At 36.6% G+C, this 21169-nt stretch overlaps 1 protein-coding gene across 1 annotated transcript in view; it reads right to left on the reverse strand.

Annotated features, from left to right (window-relative positions):
• Positions 1 to 351: 351 nt before the first annotated feature.
• LIN7A (lin-7 homolog A, crumbs cell polarity complex component) overlaps positions 352 to 21169 on the reverse strand; it is a 144403-nt gene continuing 123585 nt past the window's right edge. Inside the window, exons 6-7 of the mRNA XM_016923919.4 lie at positions 19408 to 19626; positions 352 to 5562 (exon numbers count right to left, since the gene is read on the reverse strand). Of these exons, the coding sequence (XP_016779408.1) occupies positions 19408 to 19626 (219 nt within the window). The 3' untranslated portion in view covers positions 352 to 5562. The remainder of the gene's footprint in view (positions 5563 to 19407; positions 19627 to 21169) is intronic.

Below are 21169 nucleotides of genomic sequence, written 5' to 3' on the forward strand. Positions count from 1 at the left end.
GTGGAATCTACACCATCTTCAAGTAAATAGTTTCAGAATTGAATTGAATTATAGGATATCCATTTGGTACCTGCTTGGAAAATTGATGGGGTGGGGGCGGTGAGGAAACCTTTACATTTGGTCACAGAAGTGTTCTATGTTGAGTTTGAGACTAGAAAGCAAAAAAAAATTTGTCTTTTCCTTTACAGAATCTAAGCCCTCAATAGAATGACACCACTGTGTGGTCAAGAATGGAGAAACCCAAGAAACTTAGCATCCCAATATTCAGGTGTCTTCAGTATCTAAAAATTCTTTTACATCCATGCTTTAAAAGAACTTAAAGTCATTTGATAATGAAAACAATACTTCCAGTTTGGTGTCTAATACTTTTACTTCCCAGCAGCATAATACCACTTTGGTCAGGTTGAACCACTGCACAATTTTGCAGCTCTTTCAGAAAAATAATGAAAACAATTGGAAAGACATGATGTACATGCAAATGGTGAGAAAATGATACTATTGTCCAATCCTTCCCCGTAAATGTAAAATGTCCTTAGTTCATCTCCAAACTGTGTATTTATTATAAGCCCTTACATCAGGGATTTTGTTTCTTTCAGTTTTTGTAGCACCAAATAGACACAGTGGCTAACAAGAAATAAATCTGAAAAGTCACTGAAATATTTATCACATGTCAGAAATTTTCTGGTCTGTACCTTTAACCATGTTCCTGGCTTCACACATTCTTCTTAAGAGTAAGCTATAACATAAGATTGAGTTCTCACCCTGTGTTTGCTACTGATGTGATTTGTTTACCATGAATAATACTTTGTTAATATCTTTTGTATATTACTTTACAATTTCCAAGTATTTTATATACAGTGACTCACTTAGTGACTCATTCATTTTAATGTAATGGTGTCCCCCAAACCACAGATAATGATTAGACACATGAACTCTTGTGTCAGACTGCGTGGGTTCAAACCCCAGTTCCACCTGCTAGCTGTGTGACCTTGGACAAGTCACATAATATATCTGTGCTTCAGTTTGTTTATCTATAAAATGGAACCTACTGAATAGAGTTGTTGAAGGGATTTAGTGAGATAGTCCATAAAAGCACTCAGCACAGTAGCTAGAAAATAGAGCTGCATAAATGTTAGTTATGAATAAATTACTTACCTACCTCACTGGGGTATAACCGTGGTTTATAGATAAACTAAGCAGCATTTTTGAGCAGTGGTTTTAGAAAAGCAAGCTCACACAAATCTGTGCAGGGAGTATTTCATGACTTCCATGGGGTGAGGAATTTTATTTTTTCTATCAGGTGTGAAGAGGACCCAATGGACAGTACACTCTCTAGTTATTGCTAGGGTAAATGTTGGAGAGTTTCTCACAGTAAGCTCCAAGAGGGATTGTGTCTGTCTTGTTTGCTGTTGCATTTCCAGAACCTAGCATGCACTAGGTACACAATAAGTATTTGTTAAATGAATAAACACATGGAAACATCTGAGTAAGTATGTGATTAAACTTCAGCTTAGTGTATTCCAGGAATCAAATATGAAAGGATAAATGATCTTTTGAAAATAGGAAGAGATTTAGGGATGGTGTCTCCAATTATTATGAATTTCTTAGAGAACAGTTGTTAATAAATATCAAAGGGGATAATATGCCTGATGATCTTTTTATATAAAAATGAAAATATCTTTTATAAAATTTAAAAATGGGGTTTTATGTTTGAATCATTCCTGCCAGATAATTCAGGAAGCTTGTATAAAGAACTAGAAAGGTTGAGTTCAACTCAGCATAAAAACTCTGTATCCCCAAACATTGTTCCTTATCCACCGTTCAAATGTCCTCAAATCTTTGAAGCCTTTAAAGTAATTAATGAAATTTCAAATTCATACATCTAAAAAGTTTTTATATAGACTCAAAATATGGTTCTAACCATGAAACTTAGAAATCATAGTGACAGTCAGTATAATATAAGCTGGTAAAATTTGTGAGATTTTCAGAAGGCAAAATCCATGTTTTTTGTCTATTCACTGATTCAGCCATTTATTCATCCAACAAATACCGAGTGCCTACATTGTGCCAGGCAGTGGTCAAGGCAGTCACAGCCCTTTCTCTATAGTTTTCCAGCTAGAGAGGGATGAGATGGGTCGGACCACCCCATATTTTGGAAGATCTTTTTCTATGGTGGCCTCCCTGAATCTTCAGAGCATTGAGTTCTACGTTGTCTAAAGCTGGTCTTATGAACAGGCTGTGTCTGTATGATAAAAACAAACTAGTTAAAAGATGAGAAATTTAGGCATTATTCACACATCCACACATATCTATAGATGTTTAAAATAATGTAGACAAAATATTCCACCTCTTGGGGTCCTACGGGCACAGTTGAGTAACATGAAATGAGATAAGATCAGTTTGATGTCACAGTTGAAAACTGCATTTGTAAATCTGTGTAATCCATCTCTAGCCAAGTTCTTTGGAGACAGTCTAAAATCCTTAAAAAGCCTCTGCATGCTAGATTTTGCATTTAGATCTAAGTATTGTCTTAAAAGATTGTGATTGTTCACATAACTGGAGAATTCCCTATTGACTACATGATTGAGGAAACACAAAAGTCTGTTATTCTTTCCAAAGTCAATTGTAACTTAAGCTCATTATCTCCCTGCAGATGTTCTATTTCAAATGACAACAGAATCAAAATGTAAATGCTCCAGTGAAAAGGCTTGGAAACTCTTTTACTGAACTGTGCTCTATGTATTTGTCTTCAAAATCATAGCAGGAAAAAGTTTAGAAAAATCTATCCCACCGGCCACTGACCTAAAAAAGGGAAAAAATTAAATTTCACCAGGATTTCTGGTGATATCATAGCAGTTTTTTAAATTATAACGTTTAATACCTAATTTGTTTATTACATTGAATTGAGCTTCATGTCAGAGCAATGCAGGTTTTTATTTTAATATAATTTGGGACATGTCAGTAGCTCTAATATGATCGTTAATAATGAAGATAATTAGTGTAATACAAGTTGTGGTAATTTCCTTCTTCTTCTGGCTTCAGTGAAACTTAAGAGAACCACAGGTGGCTTAAGTCTTAGTGATGGCTACCTCTGATTAAAACTTTAGGAAAAGACTTACATTTCAACCAACAATATTTTACTGAAGGAAAATGGTCATTTGTATATGAGACCACTCTGATGTATAATCCATCCTTAGATGTCCTAGGTGTGATGGATTGCTTCCTTACTTTGACAAACAATCTGGTATGCCTTTATCAGCACTTAACATTAACCAAATGAAGCATAAATACAAAGGCTTCTAGAAAACACAAATGTAAACTATCTTACCGTTTGATAGTTGTTTCTGTAACACTGTGACAATATTTGTATTGATGTGAAACCATATGATAACTTTAATTTTGACCAAACATTTATGACTAAGTGAAAACATACTCACTTACCTTAAGCTCCAAATTTATACAATGTATTGAAATGTGTTGAAATGACCATTTTCTCATGACAAGGGTTCAGTGATTTCCCTTCATGAGAATCCTGTGGCATTGCCTGAATAGCTTTAATATATCTTTGTTAAATGATAACTAAAATATATGTTTTATTAAATTTTTCTTATAAAAATGTGAACTATCTCTTTCAAACTGAATAATACATCGTCTCCATTCATTCCCTTTTATCATGCTTGTCCTTTTTGTAAATCTATTTTACATAACATACAGGGTCCTAACTGCCCCCACCTCACCACCCCCGTTCTCTCTAGTAAAAAATGATATGTATTCAAGGATGGGAATCTGTTATCACAGGGGGGCATTGTTGAAATTAGCAATTGTCCTAGTTTCCTTGCTGTTTTTCCTCTGGTGAGGGATGCATTGTGAAGAGCAGGAAAAACCTGGTATTGACAATACTATCACCCAACAGGGCATAATAAAATGTGCTGGGTAGTTTTGATTGGTTTTGTTTTATTTTCAAGAAGACAGTCTAAACTGAGCTTCATACATTTCTATTTTGGGGGATTATCTGAAGTGTCAAATTGTATTGTATCTTGGGGAATCAATTTCTGTATTTGAGAAAAGGGAACATTCAAATATTTGCCTGTGGTTTCCTGATCTATTTTGAACACTTCAACTAAGCAATTATTCTTTTCTTAGGTTCATTTATGTGCTTAAGGTATTCAAATGCCCAAACAATTATTGCTTCCTATTTATTTCATAAAGTAAAATCAGACTTAGGTGCCTAGATTTACCATAAACCAAAAATTATGACCTGTAAATGTAGTTCTAACAGATTATTTTCCAGTGAATGATATTTTCTGAAAGATGATATCTCATTGTCTATTTACCTATGGGAATATATTAACAAAGTTGGTGATTTTATTTTATTTTTTCTAGAGGAAGCAGCATCTGCCATTCACAATATTGATATCACTGGTTTCCACCTGCCCAATTATAAAAGAAATAATACTTGTTTATCTTAGAGTGCCAAAAATATCTAGTTTATATTTGGGGAAATTGACCTAAACTTTGTGTGACACAAATATTTGAATATATATGCACATATAATTTAGTTTTGCTAAGCTTTAAAATATGAAATAGGCTTCTATGACAGCACATCAGTGTGAGTAGAGTTTAGATTTCTTCAGTGTTTATCAATCAAAAAGTATAAAACTCAACAAAAAATATTGAGAGTGGGTTTATGTATATAACATACGAGAATCTGTTCACGGGGCTAGGTCCTTTGCTAGTATTCTCTTACTAGATTCTTAATACTTGGTAAGAAAAGAACCTAAGTTGTAACAAATGCACTCTGATAATATATATTTTATAGAATAAATATACATTGTACTCTGTTGGAATTAATAGATACAAGCAATAATTAAAAACTACAGTGCTAGAGTTCCTACACTTGCTTCTAACAAACTAAAAGTTGAGCTAAAATTGGTCCATTCTATTAATGCATAATAAAATTCGTGGAAACAAAAGAAAAAGCCGATTGCTTCTAGAACCTGAAGAAAATATAAATATAGTATGATACCTTGCGATTTTCAAGAGGAAAACAGGTTGAACTTGCAATTAACTGGAATTCCAATTCAGACAACTCAGCACTATGGATTGTGGAGCAGGTGAGGGTAAGGAGCAATGTGTAGGTTTCACTTTGAACTGATGCAGTTTGAATTATAGCCTAATGAGGGGTTTGCTAATATCTGGAAAAGCTATGGACCCAAGATTCACTCAATCTTGGCCCTGGTGATTTATTTAAAAGTCATAGACTTTATTCTTCTTACACTGTTTCAGTTTGCAGACTAGAAAACCTCTCCCTCTGCACACTGAGAATTCCCACTGCAGTGAATGGAAGGTCAATGTATGTAAAGCCCACGTGAGCAGTGGCGGTTCAAGCCCAGAGAAAGAAGGTGTCGAGTTGCCTTGGTAAAGAATTTATACACCATGTGTTCACAGCTTCTTGACAGGTATAATTATCAGTGTTGTCTTTTACTATGTGCTGGGATTCTGAAGCACGGTTTCAAATTTGTGACTATCGGATGTTTGATCAAGTAGCTTTCCCTCAAGGGCCTGAAAGAGAAAAAGAGTGAAGAGAAATCAGTGATTAGTATTCATTTGTCAACTACAATATGCTAAAAATATCAAAAGAGCATATGCTATGTGAGAACAGCAAGGATTATTTTGGGTGCTATCATTCATGCACCATCTTCCACATATGAAAAAATTCGTTTGATGTTTGCAAAGGAAGTAATTATCAAATGAGGATGGAAAAGCCACAGTTGTTCCCTAAAATGAAATAAAGAACACCAGTTTGGAAACATTTCAAATGTAAAACATTTCCTTCTTCCATTTCCAGATGATTCTATTTTTCCTCATGAAGGCAAAGAATAACCAACATTTATGTTACGACTCTTAGGGCTTTTAGTAGTGCTTTTGTTGAGGTAGAAGTCAGCAAAACCTCTCTCTGCTAGGCTGGGAGCACCAATATTCCTTCTCTGACGTGGACATTAAATCTGTCTCTCTTCATAAGGTCAGTCTGACACCACATGAAACAGAGTAGGCAATTACCTCTATGGTCAGATTTTGGGGAGCAGTCTTGCCAGATACTACCCCCATACCTGCCACTCTTCCACTATTAGAGGGTCATTTCTTTCAGAGAGAACAGTGATTTTTACATCTTCGTTCTCAAAGCTGCAGATATTTTTATTTCAATGAATGCCAAGCACCATATTGAAAACAGATTTTAACAAAATTGTTCTGTTTACTTTGCGTCAACACTCTCCAGCTGTCATGCTTTAAAGAGATGTGCCCAACCTCCCCTGGGGCCTACTGAGTGGATTGAAAACCGTGCATAAAGCCATTGTGTTTCCTCAGGAGTCACCAACGAGATATTATATAACAACACATGAGCATTAACATTTTAACTATTATAATATCATCACTCCAACTACTACTTCTATCACTAATGAAAATTTATTGAGTGCTCACTAAGTGTCACATATTTTGCTAAGAGTTTCACATTTTTTTTCATATTTAATCTTCACAACAGACCATTTTACTGAATCTTAGATTGAATAACTTCCTAAAGGTCATTTAGCTACAAAGTGACCAGAGATCTAGACTGAGTTCTTTTTTTTTTTTTTTTTGAGTTGAAGTAAATCTTCACTTCCCAGACTCAAGTGATTCTTCTGCCTCAGCCTCCTGAGTAGCTGGGACTACAGGCATGTGCCACCACCCCCAGCTAATTTTTGTATTTTTAGTAGAGATGGGGTTTCCCCATGTGAGCCAGTCTGGTCTCAAACTCCTGACCGCAGGTAATCTGCCTGCCTTGGCCTCCAAAGTGCTGGGATTACAGGTGTGAGCCACCGTGCCTGGCCTAGAGGCTGAGTTCTTAATGAATTAAATGATAATATAACTACATGTCCTGAAGGAATGGGACTCAGAACAGGTGAATTTTAGTAAGTCTTGGATCTCTTCATCTATCCAGGGCAGGAGTCAGCCTGAGAGAGATCACTGGGCATTCAACATGTGGGCCACTGACATACCTGTTGGGAAGAACCAGCTGCAACAAATGTTAGTATTGCCCTCAGTCATGATTTATAATTTAACTGATTAACAATTTATTTTTAAGAAAAGCTTCTTTTCCATATTAGTGTGTCTTGTTGATCAAATTGCCTACTAACTCTTAAAAGAGCCATTGTGGTAGGCAGAATAGTGCCTCCTCATCCACTAAATGTTAAGTCCACATCCTAATCTCCAGAACCTATAAATATGTTTGATTACATGACAAAAGGCAGTTAAGGTTGTAAATGAAATTAAGATTGCTAAGAAGCCTATGTTAAAATAGGGAAATAACCCTGGATTATTTAGTTCAATCCAATGTAATTAAAAGTGGAAGAGGGATGAGTCAAAGAAAAAAAATCACAAGAGAAATTTAAAGAATATTTTGAACCGAGTAAAAATAAAAAATAAAAATGTTTTGATAAGTTGTGGGAACCAAAAAATCAATCATCTATGCTTCTTCCTTAGGAAACTAGAAAAAGGGCAAATTAAATCCAAAGTAAGCAGAAGAAAACAAATAATAAACATTAATGCAGATTAATTTTTCATTAATAAAAATTAATGTGGAAGAAATCAATGAAATTGAAAATAGGAAATTAATAGAGAAAATCAATGAAATCAAAAGCTGATTATTTAAAATGATCAATAAAAACCAAGCACTGTAGTCCCAGCTACTCAGGAGACTGAGATGGAAGAACTATGTGAGCCCAGGAATTTAAGTCCAGCCTAGGCAACATAGCAAGACCCTTCATCTCCAAAAAAAATAAAATAAAAAGACGGATAAAATCAATAAACTTCTAGCCAAGCTAACAAAAAGGAAGAGAAGACACAAATTATTACCTCTATTAGAAATGAAAGCGGTCACATCACTACAAATACCATGGACATTAAAAGCATAGTAAAAAAAATACTATGAACAACTTTATATCCACCATTTTGATAACCTAGATGAAATGGACAATTCCTTGAAAGACACAGTCTGGGCTGGGTGCGGTGGCTCACACCTGTAATCCCAGCATTTTGGGAGGCCGAGGCTGGCGGATCACCTGAGGTCGGGAGTTTGAGACCAGTCTGACCAACATGGAGAAAACTGGTCTCTACTAAAAATACAAAATTAGCTGGGCATGGTGGCGCATGCCTCTAATCCCAACTACTCGGAAGGCTGAGGCAGGAGAATTGCTTGAACCCAGGAGGTGGAGGTTGCAGTGAGCTGCGATCGCGCCATTGCACTCCAGCCTGGGCAGCAAGAGTGAAACTCTGTCTCAAAAAAAAAAAAAAAAAAAGACACAATCTGCCAAAACTCACATGAGAAAAAATAGACAATTTGAATAGGTCTATATTTATAAAAGAAATCGAATCAATAATTAGTAGCCTTCCAAAGCAGGAAGCACCAGACCCTGATAGGTTCACTGGAGAATTCTACCAAAATTTAAGAAATAAGTTATACCAATTGTCTATAATTGCTTTCAGCATATCAAATAGAAGCAGAGCGAATATTTCCTAACTCATTCTATATGGCCAGCATTACATTAATACCAAAGCCAGACGAAGACACTAGAAGAAAAAAAAACCAACTACAGACCAATATCTCTCAAGAACATAAATTTAAAAACCCTCAACAAAAGTTAGCAAATCAAATCCAACAAGATTTAAAAATGTTAATGACCTTAATGTCCATTCAGAAGAGATTGATTATTGTATACCTAGAAATTAAAACTTTACACAGATATTTAAAATGTAGACCTAAGTCTACTAATGTTAACCATATTGTTTAATTTTTAAAAATCAGGTTATAATTTAGCACGTAAAATATGAGTGAAAATAAGCATATATATATATAAACACATACATATAAACATACATATATAGAAATAACATTTCTGGAGAAAAAACAATGTGTATTAAAATGAAGTGAGATTATAGCTGAAAAGTTAATTTATTCTTTATACTTCTCTACTGTCTAAAAATTTTGCAATGAAAAAGTGTCACTTTCATACACAAACATCAAATGTAAATCAATAGAAATAAATTAACAGTTTTACAAGCACCAAGACAACAACGAAAGTGAAAGAGGGGGACAGAAAACAGCGTTGTGATGAAGGCAGAGGTCAGAGAAATGCAATGTGAGAAGGATTCCACTACCGCTACTCGTTTTGAAGATGGAGGAAGGGCCCAGGAAGCAATGAATTTTCCCTCAGAGCCTCCTAAAGCCCAGTAAAACTGTGTTGGACTTCTATCCTACAGAATTACAAGATATATTTTTTAAATTGTATATTCAATTGGCAAATAATAATTGTATACATTTGTGATGTACAAATAAATTTGTGATGTATAAATATATTGAATTGATGTTTTGATATGTTTAAAATGTGAAATGATTAAACCAGATAAAATAATTAACACATTTTATCACCACACATACTTATTTTTTGTGGTGGAAATATTTAAAAGCTATCCTTTTAACAATTTTGAAATAGATATTATTATTTAACTCATCATTCTGTGCAATAGATCACTAAAGCTTATTCCTCCTGTCTAACTGAAACTTTATACCCTTTGGTCAACTTCTCCCCTTTCTTTCCCTGATCACCCTTCTCCTCTACCTCTGATAATCACTATTCTACTCTCTACTTCTATGAGTCTAACTTTTTTTTTTTTTTTTTTTTTTTTGAGACAGAGTCTTCCTCCGTCGCCCAAGCTGGAGTGCAGTGGTGCGATCTCGGCTCACTGCAACCTCCACCTCCCGGGTTCAATCTATTCTTTTGCCTCAGCCTCCTGAGTAGCTGGGATTAGAGGTGCACCACCACACCTGGCTAATTTTTGTATTTTTAGTAGAGACAGGGTTTCACCATATTGGCCAGGCTGGTCTCAAACTCCTAACCTCGTGATCCACCCACTTCGGCCTCCCAAAATGCTGGAATTACAGGTGTGAGCCACCGCACCTGGCCGAGTCTAACTTTTTAAGATTCCGCTTATAAGTGAGACATGTGGTATTTGTTCTTCTGTGCCTGGCTTATTTCACTTAGCACAATGTCTTCCAGGTTCATCCATGTTGTTGCAAATGAAGGATTTCCCTCCCTTTTAAGGCTGAATAGTATTCTGTTATGTATATCCATTTAGCTGAAGCTGGACACTTACGTTGCTCCCTTATCTTAGCTATTGTGAACAATGCTGCAATCTACATGTACTGCAGGTATCCTTTTAACATGCTAATTTCAATTCATTTGGATATATCCCCAGAAGTGAGATTGCTGGATCATATGGTGGTTCTAATTTTAGTTTTTGAGGACCCTCCTCCATATCATTTTCCAAAATGGCTGTATTAATTTACATTCCCACCACTGGTGCACAAGGATTCCTCTTACTCCATCCCTTGCAAACACTTGTTATATTTTTTCTTTTTTAAAATTTAAAATTTTACTTTTTTTTTTTTTTTTCAGAGATGGGGGTCTCACTGTGTTGCCTAGGGTGGACTCAAATTCCTGGACTCAGGCAATCCTCCTGCCTCACCCTCCTCCTCCTGTGTAGCCAGGACTACAGGTGCTTGCTACCACATCTGGCTTTGTCTTTTTTTGACAACAGCCATTCTAACTGGTGTGAGGTGAAACCTCACTGTGGTTTTAATTTGCATTACCCTGATTATTAGTGACAATGAGCATTTTTCATGCATCTGTTGGCTATACCTTAGGCTTCTTTTGAGAAATGTCTATTAAGTCATTTCCCCATTTTTGATTAGGTTATTTGTTTTCTTGCTACTGAGTTGTTTAAGTTCCATACATATTTTGGATATTAGTCCTTTATCAGATGTATGGTTTGCAAATATTTTCTTCCAATCCATGGGTTATTTCTTCAATCTGTTAATTGTTTCCTTTGCTGTGAAGAAGCTGCTTAGTTGGGTAGAATCCTGTATGTCTATTTTTACTTTTGTTGCCTGTGATTTTGGGAAGGTATCCAATAAATCTTTGCCCAAACCAATGTTGTGGAGCGTTTCTTTCATTTTCGTCTAGTAGTTTCACAGTTTCAAGTCTTACAGTTAAGTTTCCAATCACTTTAAGTTGGTTTTGTTATGGGGTGAGATAAGGGTCCAATTTCATTCTTCTGCTTTGGATATCCAGTTTTCCCAACACCATTGATTGAAGAGATTGTCCTTTATCCATTGCATGTTTTTGATACCTTTGTCAAACATCAATTAACTGTAAATATGTGGATTTATTTCTGGGTTCTCTAGCTTGTTCCATTGGTCTATGTGTCTGTCTTTATGTCAATAGCATGTTGTTTTGATTACCATAGCTTTGTAATAGACCCTGAGGTCAGGTAGTGTGAAGCCTTCAGTCTGGTTCTTTATGCTCAAAGTTGATTTGGCTATTTCATGTCTTTTGTGGTTCCATGCAAATTTTGGGATTTTTTTTTCCTACTTCTGTGAAAAATGACATTGGAATTTTGATAGTAAGAGCATTGAATTCTACAGCATTATAGGAAACAATAAATTTGTGTTATTTTAAGCTACTATATTTGTGGTAATTTTTATGGTAGCCATGGAAAGCTAATGCATCTTTGAGGATGAAGTAATTTGAAGTATGGGGTACTATTTTAAAGGTAATCGATAAGGGTGATTTGGATAACTGCATAAGACTGAATCCCCAGACAGTTCACAAATATGTCTGTGAAGTGGGATCAGGAAAAGTAAGGGTGGCAATATGAATAAGAGCAAGAGGCTTTAAAGCCCATGTTCCTGGGTTTGAATCATGGCCCTATTACTTGTTATAATAGCTGTGAAATGTTAGGTACATTGAAAAAACTCCTATATGCTTCAGTTTCCTACTTTATTTTAAAATTTTTTTAATTTTTAATTTTTGTGTGTACATGATGTATATATTTATGGGGTCTATGAGATGTTTTGATACAGACATGCAATGTGTAATAATCACATCATGGAAAGTGGGGTATGCATCCTCTTAAGTATTTATCCTTTGTGTTACAAACAATCCAGTTGTACTCATTTAGTTATTTTTAAGGGTATAGCTAAATTATTATTGACTATAGTCACCCTGTTGTGCTGTCAAATACTAGGCCTTATGCATTCATTGTGTTTTTGTACCTGTTAACCATCCCCACCTCCCTCCCCACTCCTCCACTATCCTTCCCAGCCTCTGGTAACCATCCTTCTACCCTCTATCTCCATGGGCTCAATTGCTTTGATTTTTAGTTCCCACAAATAAGTGAGAATATGTGATGTTTGTCTTTCTGTGCTTGGCTTATTTCACTGAAAATAATGATCTCCATGTTATTGCAAATTTCTGATTTTTTTTTTTTTTTTTCTGAGACAGAGTCTTGATCTGCCATCAAGGCTGGAGTGCAGTGGCATGAACTTGGCTCACTGCAACCTCCAGCTCCTGTGTTCAAATGATTCTTGTGCCTTAGCCTCCAAAGTAGCTGGGATTATAGGCATGTGTCACCAGCTCTGGCTAATTTTTTTTTCCTTTTTTTTGTATTTTTACTAGAGATGGGGTTTTGCCATGTTGGCCAGGCTGGTCTCAAACTCCTGGCCTCAAGTGATCCAGCCGCTTTGGCCTCCCAAAGTATTGGGATTACAGGTGTGAGCCACCGTGCCTGGCATGAATCTCATTCTCTTTTATTGCTGAATAGTACTCCATTGTGTATAAGTACCACATTTTCTTTATCCATTCATCTGTTGATGGACACTTAGGTTGCTTCTAAATCTTGGCTAATGTGAACAGAGCTGCAGCAAACATGGGAGTGCAGATATCTGCAGTGGGAACCTCCAAACTGTTCTCCATAGTGGTTGTACTAATTAGTTTACTCTTTAAAACAAGATTAAACATAGTACCTAATCTACATAAGGCTATTGTAAAGATTAAGTAATTTAATATATATGAAGCACTTAAAAGAGTTCTTGGCACACACTAATTGTTTAATAAGTGTTAGTCAGCTTTATGATTATTTCTGTCCGGTGTTCTGCTTGGAAACTCTGGGTTCCTTGCATTCGATTTTATTGGAGTCATCCCCTGGAACTTGGTTTTCTCAGTGACTAGGCTGATAGTTTTGGTAATAATTCCCTGGATTAGATCATCAGGATCATGCATGTGGTAATGCTAGAAGAAGGTAGAGAAGGGTTTTAAAGGTAGGCAAAATAAAGAAAATGGGGGGTCTTTAGAGTAGGAGGAAAAAGAGATTTGGTGAGGCCACTGGCAAATGCCAGCAACTTTGTAAATTTAATAAGATACAGGCTGGTTTTGACTGGAATGAATTCTCCACCCTAGATCCAGCCATGGAGGTCAGGGACACGATTTTGGTCTTGACTTCCTCAGAATGTTGATATCTCCAGAGATATTCCTCTTTCTTCTTATTTTTATTTTTTGAGAATCTGGGTGAAATATTATATACATGGAGTCACAATAAAAAACTGAGGTGCTTCAAGCTGAAGAAATATAACACTCTGACATGGTTTGACTGTGTCCCCACCCAAATCTCAACTTGAATTGTATCTCCCAGAATTCCCATGTTGTGGAAGGGACCCAGGGGGAGGTAATTGAATCATGGTGGCTGGTCTTTCCTGTGCTGTTCTTGTGATAGTGAATAAGTCTTACGAGATCTGATGGGTTTATCAGGGGTTTCTGCTTGTGTTTATTCCGCATTTTTCTCTTGCCGAGACCATGTAAGACGTGCCTTTCAGTCTGGGCATGGTGGCTCACATCTGTAATCCCAGCACTTTGGGAGGCTGATGTGGGTGGATCACCTGAGGTCAGGAGTTCGAGACCAGCCTGACCAGTATGGTGAAACCCTGTCTCTACTAAAAATACAAAAATTAGCCAGCCATGGTGGCAGGCACCTGTAATCCCAGCTACTTGGGAGGCTGAGGTAGGAGAATCGCTTGAACCCAGGAGGCAGAGGTTGCAGTGAGCTGAGATCGCACCACGGCACTGTAGCCTGGGTGACAGAGAGAGACTCTGTATTAAAAAAACAAAAAACAAACAAAAAATAGTGCCTTTCCCCTCCAGCCATGATTCTGTGGCCACGTGGAACTGTAAGTCCAATTAAGTCTCTTTTTGTTCCCGGTTTTGGGTACATTTTTATCGGCAGCGTGAAAATGAACTAATACAACTCTTTCTCAAAAAAAGTGGGTATAGCACGAATAAAACCCGAATTCATATTCTCTGTTAACATTTCTAGCATATTATTGTACAGCAATAATTTTTTTACATTTTAGAAAATGTAATGTGTATCCTTCAATATTATCAAATATAGAAGTTAGGGGAAAAGACGATTGATTTTTACTTTAAGAGAGTTTACAATTAAAAGTAAGCATAAGAGACAAATTTCCTGCACAGTACTTGCATTAAATCTTTTTTCCACTTGTATTCACAATTTACCATTGCTAGTTGCTTTATAACTTTTACCATCTCAGATAAAAAAACATATTATTTCTAATTTCAGAGTAGAAATTGCATTTCATTTGATAAACAATAAGATAATATCAGACAAGTATTTTGATTTTACTTGGTTTTTGCTTGACTGGTTAAATTTTATAAAAACCTGAGATGCTTAAAGTCTAATAGTTCAAATTAGCTTCAAACTTTTCTCAGAAGCAACTGTAGTAAGAATTAGCAAGTGTGACAATCCCATTTAGTCCTTAAAAATCAAATTAATTAAAATGTAATTAAGAGCTAATGTAAGTCTCTTTGACTGAAGTCACCATAAAATCCATGAATGACATGACTTGGATGTATTTTATTTGTACCTGAAATGGTCACTACAGTTTTATCTCAATGTGTGTGTATTGCAAGTGCCATCTTGGCAGGCACAAATAAAAATTTCATGTTCACTTAAATCGAACTCTACTATATCTCATGCCAGAAATAACATAGTTTGTATAATAAATGCTTTTTACTAAAAATACTAGTCTGTGGTGGTGAAACCATAGGAAATTTAATGAAGATGGAGTTTTTTTTTTTTTTTTTTTGACGGAGTCTCGCTCTGTCACCCAGGCTGGAGTGCAGTGGTGCGATCTTGGCTCACTGCAAGCTCCGCCTCTTGGGTTCACACCATTCTCCTGCCTCAGCCTCCTGAGTAGCTGGGACTACAGGCGCCCGCCACCACGCCCAGCTATTTTTTTTTTTATTTTTAGTAGAGACGGGGTTTCACCGAATTATCCAGGATGGTCTCGATCTCCTGACCTTGTGATCCACCCGCCTTGGCCTCCCAAAGTGCTGGGATTACAGGCATGAGCCACCGCGCCTGGCCCGAAGAAGGAGATTTAATTAAGATGGATGGAACTGAGAAATGGAATTGAGTAATATGGCTGAGCAAATAATTCTGGCCAAGTCGCATACTTTTAAAGATGATTGAATTAGCATAATATTGGAAGTCTTTAGTAAGACCTCAGAAATCTGAATGGGAACATATTTCTTTCAAAATACTTGCGCAATTTTACTATGGACCAATGTGGCAAATCAATTAGGAGAATTGGTATAAGTCTATATTATCAAGGATGAGAGACAAATGAGTTAGCAAAAAGAGTGTAAATGTTTAACTAAGGAATAATGCGTTGTCATTACCACAAAAGAGATCTTTAAGAGTTCTAAAAGTACAAATGTAAAGTGGCTTTACATTTGGAATGGATAACAGAGAAGAAGGATGTGGACAAAATGACTCGTCCTTGTCTGTCTATAGACTTCTGTCTCAACTACATCATCCTAGACCAAGTCACCATATTTCCTGCCTGGACTACTATACATTAGCCTCCTAATTGGTCTCTGCTTCCACTCTCAGTCTGCAATAATCTATTCTCACAGCAGCCAGAGCAATCTTTTTAATAAATCCAACCATGTCTCTCCTGTGCTTAAAAACCTTTAGTGGCTTCCAGTGCAATAAAATCCAACTTCCCTCAGTGGCTCACAAAGCTCTCTGTGACCTGGTCCCCAGCTATCCTATTGACCCCATAGCCACCACCACTGTTCTTCTGACTCACTATTCTCTAACTACTCGGGCTTTCTTTCTGTTCCTCAAACATGCCTGTCATAGAGCTACTGCATTGGCTATTTCTTTCTCTTTTTAGTCTCTTTTCCTGGCTTCTTGTGATTCAGTCTCATCTGCAATGTTACCTCCTTTGAGAGATCTTCCCTGATCACACAGTCAAGTTGCTACCAAGCAGTTCTCTATTTAAACCCCCTATTTTTACTCTGTAAAGTACTGGTCCCAATAGGATATTTTTATTTACTTGTTTATTTGTTTATTAACTATCTCATGCAACCAGAATGTAGGCATGAGGGCAAAAACTTTGCATTATTCATGCCATTTTTGCAGCTCATGAAACAGTGCCTCGCTTGTAACAGTGTCAAATAAATAATGTGCAATAAATGTATTTCTTTTTTTTTCTTTTTTTTTTTTTGAGACAGAGTCTCGCTCTGTCACCCAGGCTGGAGTGCAGTGACGCGATCTCCGCTTACTGCCAGCTCCACCTTCCAGGTTCACGCCATTCTCCTGCCTCAGCCTCCTGAGTAGCTGGGACTACAGGCGCCCGCCACCATGCCTGGCTAATTTTTTGTATTTTTAGTAGAGACGAGGTTTCACCATGTTAGCCAGGATGGTCTTGATCTCCTGATCTCGTGATCCACCTGCCTCGGCCTCCCAAAGTGCTGGGATTACAGGCATGAGCCACCACGCTTGGCTCCCAATAAATGTATTTCTTAGGATAGAATGCAATTTTAGATAAAGATACTAAAATATGGTACATATAATAAAAAATAGCAGCCTATGAAAGATAGATAGATTGTTGAATTCCCAGGATTGTTGTAGGACAAATCCCTATCTTTTCCCCCTTTTTCTGTGTAGCTTCTTCTTTTCATTTTTTTTTTGTGGTTTTTGGAGACAGAGTTTCACTCTTGTTGCTCAGGCTGGAGTACAATGGCTCGATCTTGGCTTACTGCAATCTCCATCTCCCAGGTTCAAGCAATTCTCCTGCCTCAGCCTCCCAAGTAGCTGGGACTACAGGAGCTAATTTTTGAATTTTAATAGAGACGGGATTTGACGATGTTGGTCAGGCTGGTCTCAAACTCCTGACCTCGTCATCTACCCACCTCGGCTTCCCAAAGTGCTGGGATTACAAGCATAAGACACTGCTCCCAGCCTGTAGCTTCTTCTTTTCACAAGTGTCACAAACAATTAAAAGCCTCATGTTATATCCAATATTTCTGTTTGTGCAAATAGTAATCTGATGTTGAATGACCTAAAACCACTATTACCCACAATCATTTTTCCAAGAATATTTGAAGTTCACTTCAAATACACATTCACAGACATCATAGTGTAAAGGTAGCTAACAATATGAACTGTCTTCTTCAAAGGATAGCAAGGAAAATTTATATAACTCCAGAATATCTGATGTTGGCAGATGAAAACCTGATAGAGTAAAAAGGGAAAGAATTCTATGTTTCTGTAAATGCAGTCATGGGAAATCCACTGAAGCTATTTTAGCTTCATATTTTCATCTAAAAAACTTTTTATTGATACTTGCCTTGAAGGTTTTTTTCTGAGGATTAGGGATAAAATGTGATAAGGGCATAGGGCATAGTAGGAACTTCTAAGATGGGGTCTCTTAACATTTTTTCTTCCATTTTCTTGATAATATACAGCAAAACCTGATTTAGTGTTCTTTGTTACAAAGTGGAATTTAGAAAAAGGCAGGAGAATCTTAGACACATTTTATTTCAACTTTACAACTTTTTCAAAACTCTTAAAGTTTTATTTTTCATTGACAAGTAATAATTTTATATATTTATGGATTATAATGCGATATTTCAATGCATGTATACATTGTGGAATGATCAAATCAGGCTACCAAAGTTGTCACCACAAATACTTATTGTTTCTTTGTGGTGAGAATATTTACAGTCCATTCTCTCAGCTATTTTGAAATATGCAATATAGTATTATTAACTATAGTTACCAAGTTGTATAATAGATCATCTTAACTTATTCCCCTTCTACCTAACTGAAACTTGTAACCTTTAGCTAAGACCTTTTCCCTTTTCTCTGTCTACCCTCCTCCCCCAGCCTCCCAGCCTCTGGAAACCACATTCTACTCTCTACTTCTATGAATTAAAGTTTTTCAGATTCCACACATAGGTGAGATCATGTGGTATTTGCCTGCCCATGCTTGGCTTATTTCACTTAGCATGATGTTCTCTAGGCCCATCCACGCTGACAAAAATGACATTTCCTGCTTTTTAAAGGCTAAATATTAAATGGTATATGTCTGTGTGTGTGTGTGTGTGTGTGTGTGTGTGTGTGTGTGTGTAGGTAGATATAGATATCTATCACATACTTACCACATTTAAAAAATGTATTCATCCCTTGATAGCACTTCAGTTGTTTTCATATCTTGGCTGTTGTAATAATGCTGTATTGAACATGGGAGTGCAAACATCTCTTTGACATATTGATTTCAATTCCTTTGAATATCTCCCCAGAAGCAGAATTGCTGGATCATATGGAATTCTATGAACTTTTTTGAGGAACCTCCGTACTGTCTGTCAAATTGGCTGTAGCAATTTATATTCCCACCAAGAGTGTACAAGGGTTCCCTTTTCTTCACATCCTCATAGCACTTGTTATCTTTCCTCTTTTTGATAATAGCCAAATTAAAAGGTATGAGGTGATATCTCATTGTGGTTTTAATTTGCATTTCTCTGATGATTAGAGATGTTGAGCATTTTTTCATATAGCTGTTGGCCATTTGTATGTTAGACACACTTTAAAGGAGCATCCGCAGAGAACTTCAGAATCTCTTACAGCATAGACAGTGGCAGGTCTCAGCTTCATTCTTTTCGGTGGGGCACTTTTCCAATAAATTGCATCTCAGTATTCTAAAGGAGATCTTTCCAGGGTCAGCACTATAAGGTTGTGCAGTTAATACACTGTGTAAAGGCAACTGGCCAACAGGGTGAGTGAGGCCTGGAATCCAGCCCACACTCTTCTCCTTAGGATCTGGGTTTGCACAGAGGCTGCATTTTCTTAATTTGTATAAAAGCATCCTAGAGCCTGTACTTGCCCCTTTCAAAGTATATCATTTTCCAAATTATCTTATATTTGTGGAGAATATAACTGAATGGCACATAAACTATCTTGCTTATATACTTTTAGATAACTGTCTTTTGTTTGATTGATTTTGTTTGGATTATTTAAATCTAATGATTTTGTTTCAGCTAAGAAAATATATTTTAGAACATATCTAAAATATATTTTAAATATATTCATATATACATATATAAATACATATACATATGTGTGTGTGTATATATATATACTCCTTGTATAGAATAAGTCACTTCTCACCTATGACATGTGGTTTTGTTGTGTTTGTTGCTGCTGCTGCTGTTGCTGCTGCTGAATTAGCAATTGCTGCTGCTGCCGACGCCTGGCTGTTCGTAGCTTTTCAAAGCGAGCCTCCATTTCTTCCAGAACTTTTGGGGTGTATCGCACCACCAGCTTGACGCTGTCTTTAGCAGCCTTGAGTAGTTCCACAGCTTTCTCATGGTGTTCTCCTTCCACACTCTGAAAATACAATGACACTTCTTAAAGGGAGGAGGTTCAATGTTCTTTTCCCTGGAGACAAATCTGAAATTAATATCACATTAAGAACCCAAAATTTAAAATTTTAAGAAAACATGGCAAATGAGTTATCTTACCATCATCGTTATTATTTATTACATTGTGGTTAAACTATAAGCAGGTTAGGCTGCACTAGGTCACAGAATGGACTGCGTGGGGATTCAGGTCATGAGGGTGAAAAGCAATGAAGACCTAAATTATAATGCTGACATTAGGAATGAAATTTCCAAATTTTATCTGGAAGAGTAAATGCACTAGTCAACAAAATTTTGAAAAAAATTAAAACATAGTAACAAAGAGGAAATTTCTCTATCAGATATTAAAATTTATTAAGAATCTACAATGATTAAAGTGGAGTCTTATTGTGTGTATAAAAGAGATAGTAGAACATAGCACAGAGTCCAGAAGGAGAGTCATCACATGGAAAGCTTTATTTATTATTAATGTGGACTTTAGACCAAAGGAGAAAAGGACTATTAACTAAATTAAATAATACAAAATAATGGAGACCCAATCTCATACACTAGGCTAAATATAACAGATTAATTAAAATTTAAATGTAAAATAAAAACATAAAGTAACTAAAATAAAAGAAAGGTGAACATTAATCATCTTTCAATAGAAAAGGAATTCTTAATTTAAAATGCCACAGGAAAAATAACCACAAAATCAGATGTGCACAGTGTAAGTTTCTATGTCTCAAACACTGTAAAAAAAAAAAAAAAAAAAAGGCAAATAAACCAGAAAAACAGTTTCAGTATATGACTGTCATATACTTAGTGCAAAAGGGTTTTTTTTTTCTGGTTTATTTGCCCTTTTTTGTTTTTTTTGAGACACAGTTTCACTCTTGTTGGCCAGGCTGGTGTGCAATGGCCTGATCTGGGCTCACCGCCATTTCCGCCTCCTGGGTTCAAGAGATTCTCCTGCCTCAGCCTCTCGAGTAGCTGGGATTAAAGGGGTGCAACACCACACCCGGCTAATTTTATATTTTTAGTAGAGATGGCGTTTCACCATGTTGGCCAGGCTGGTCTTGAACTCCTGACCTCAAGCGATCCACCTCCCTCAGCCCCTCAAGCTGCTGGGAGTACAGGCATGAGCCACCGCACCCAGCCTGCCCTTCATTCTTCTAACAAGTCAATAAAGATCTAAGCAGAATGAGCAGTTGACATGCATGGACAAAAAATAAAAAATATAAATGGACAATAGACCTCAGAAAAGATATTCAAACTCCCTAGTAATCAAAGAAGTATAGACCAACATAAAAATAAATATATAGATTTTTTTTTTTTTGAGATGGAGTCTTGCTCTGTTGCCCAGGCTAGAGTGCAATGGCGCGATCTTGGCTCACTGCAAGCTCCGCCTCCCGGTTTTACGTCATTCTCCTGCCTCAGCCTCCCGAGTAGCTGGACTACAGGTGCCCGCCACCACGCCCAGCTAATTTTTTTCTATTTTTAGTAAAGACAGGGTTTCACCATGTTAGCCAGGA

The sequence above is a fragment of the Pan troglodytes genome, chromosome 10 (genome assembly GCF_028858775.2).
Source record: "Pan troglodytes isolate AG18354 chromosome 10, NHGRI_mPanTro3-v2.0_pri, whole genome shotgun sequence".
NCBI lineage: Eukaryota > Metazoa > Chordata > Mammalia > Primates > Hominidae > Pan > Pan troglodytes.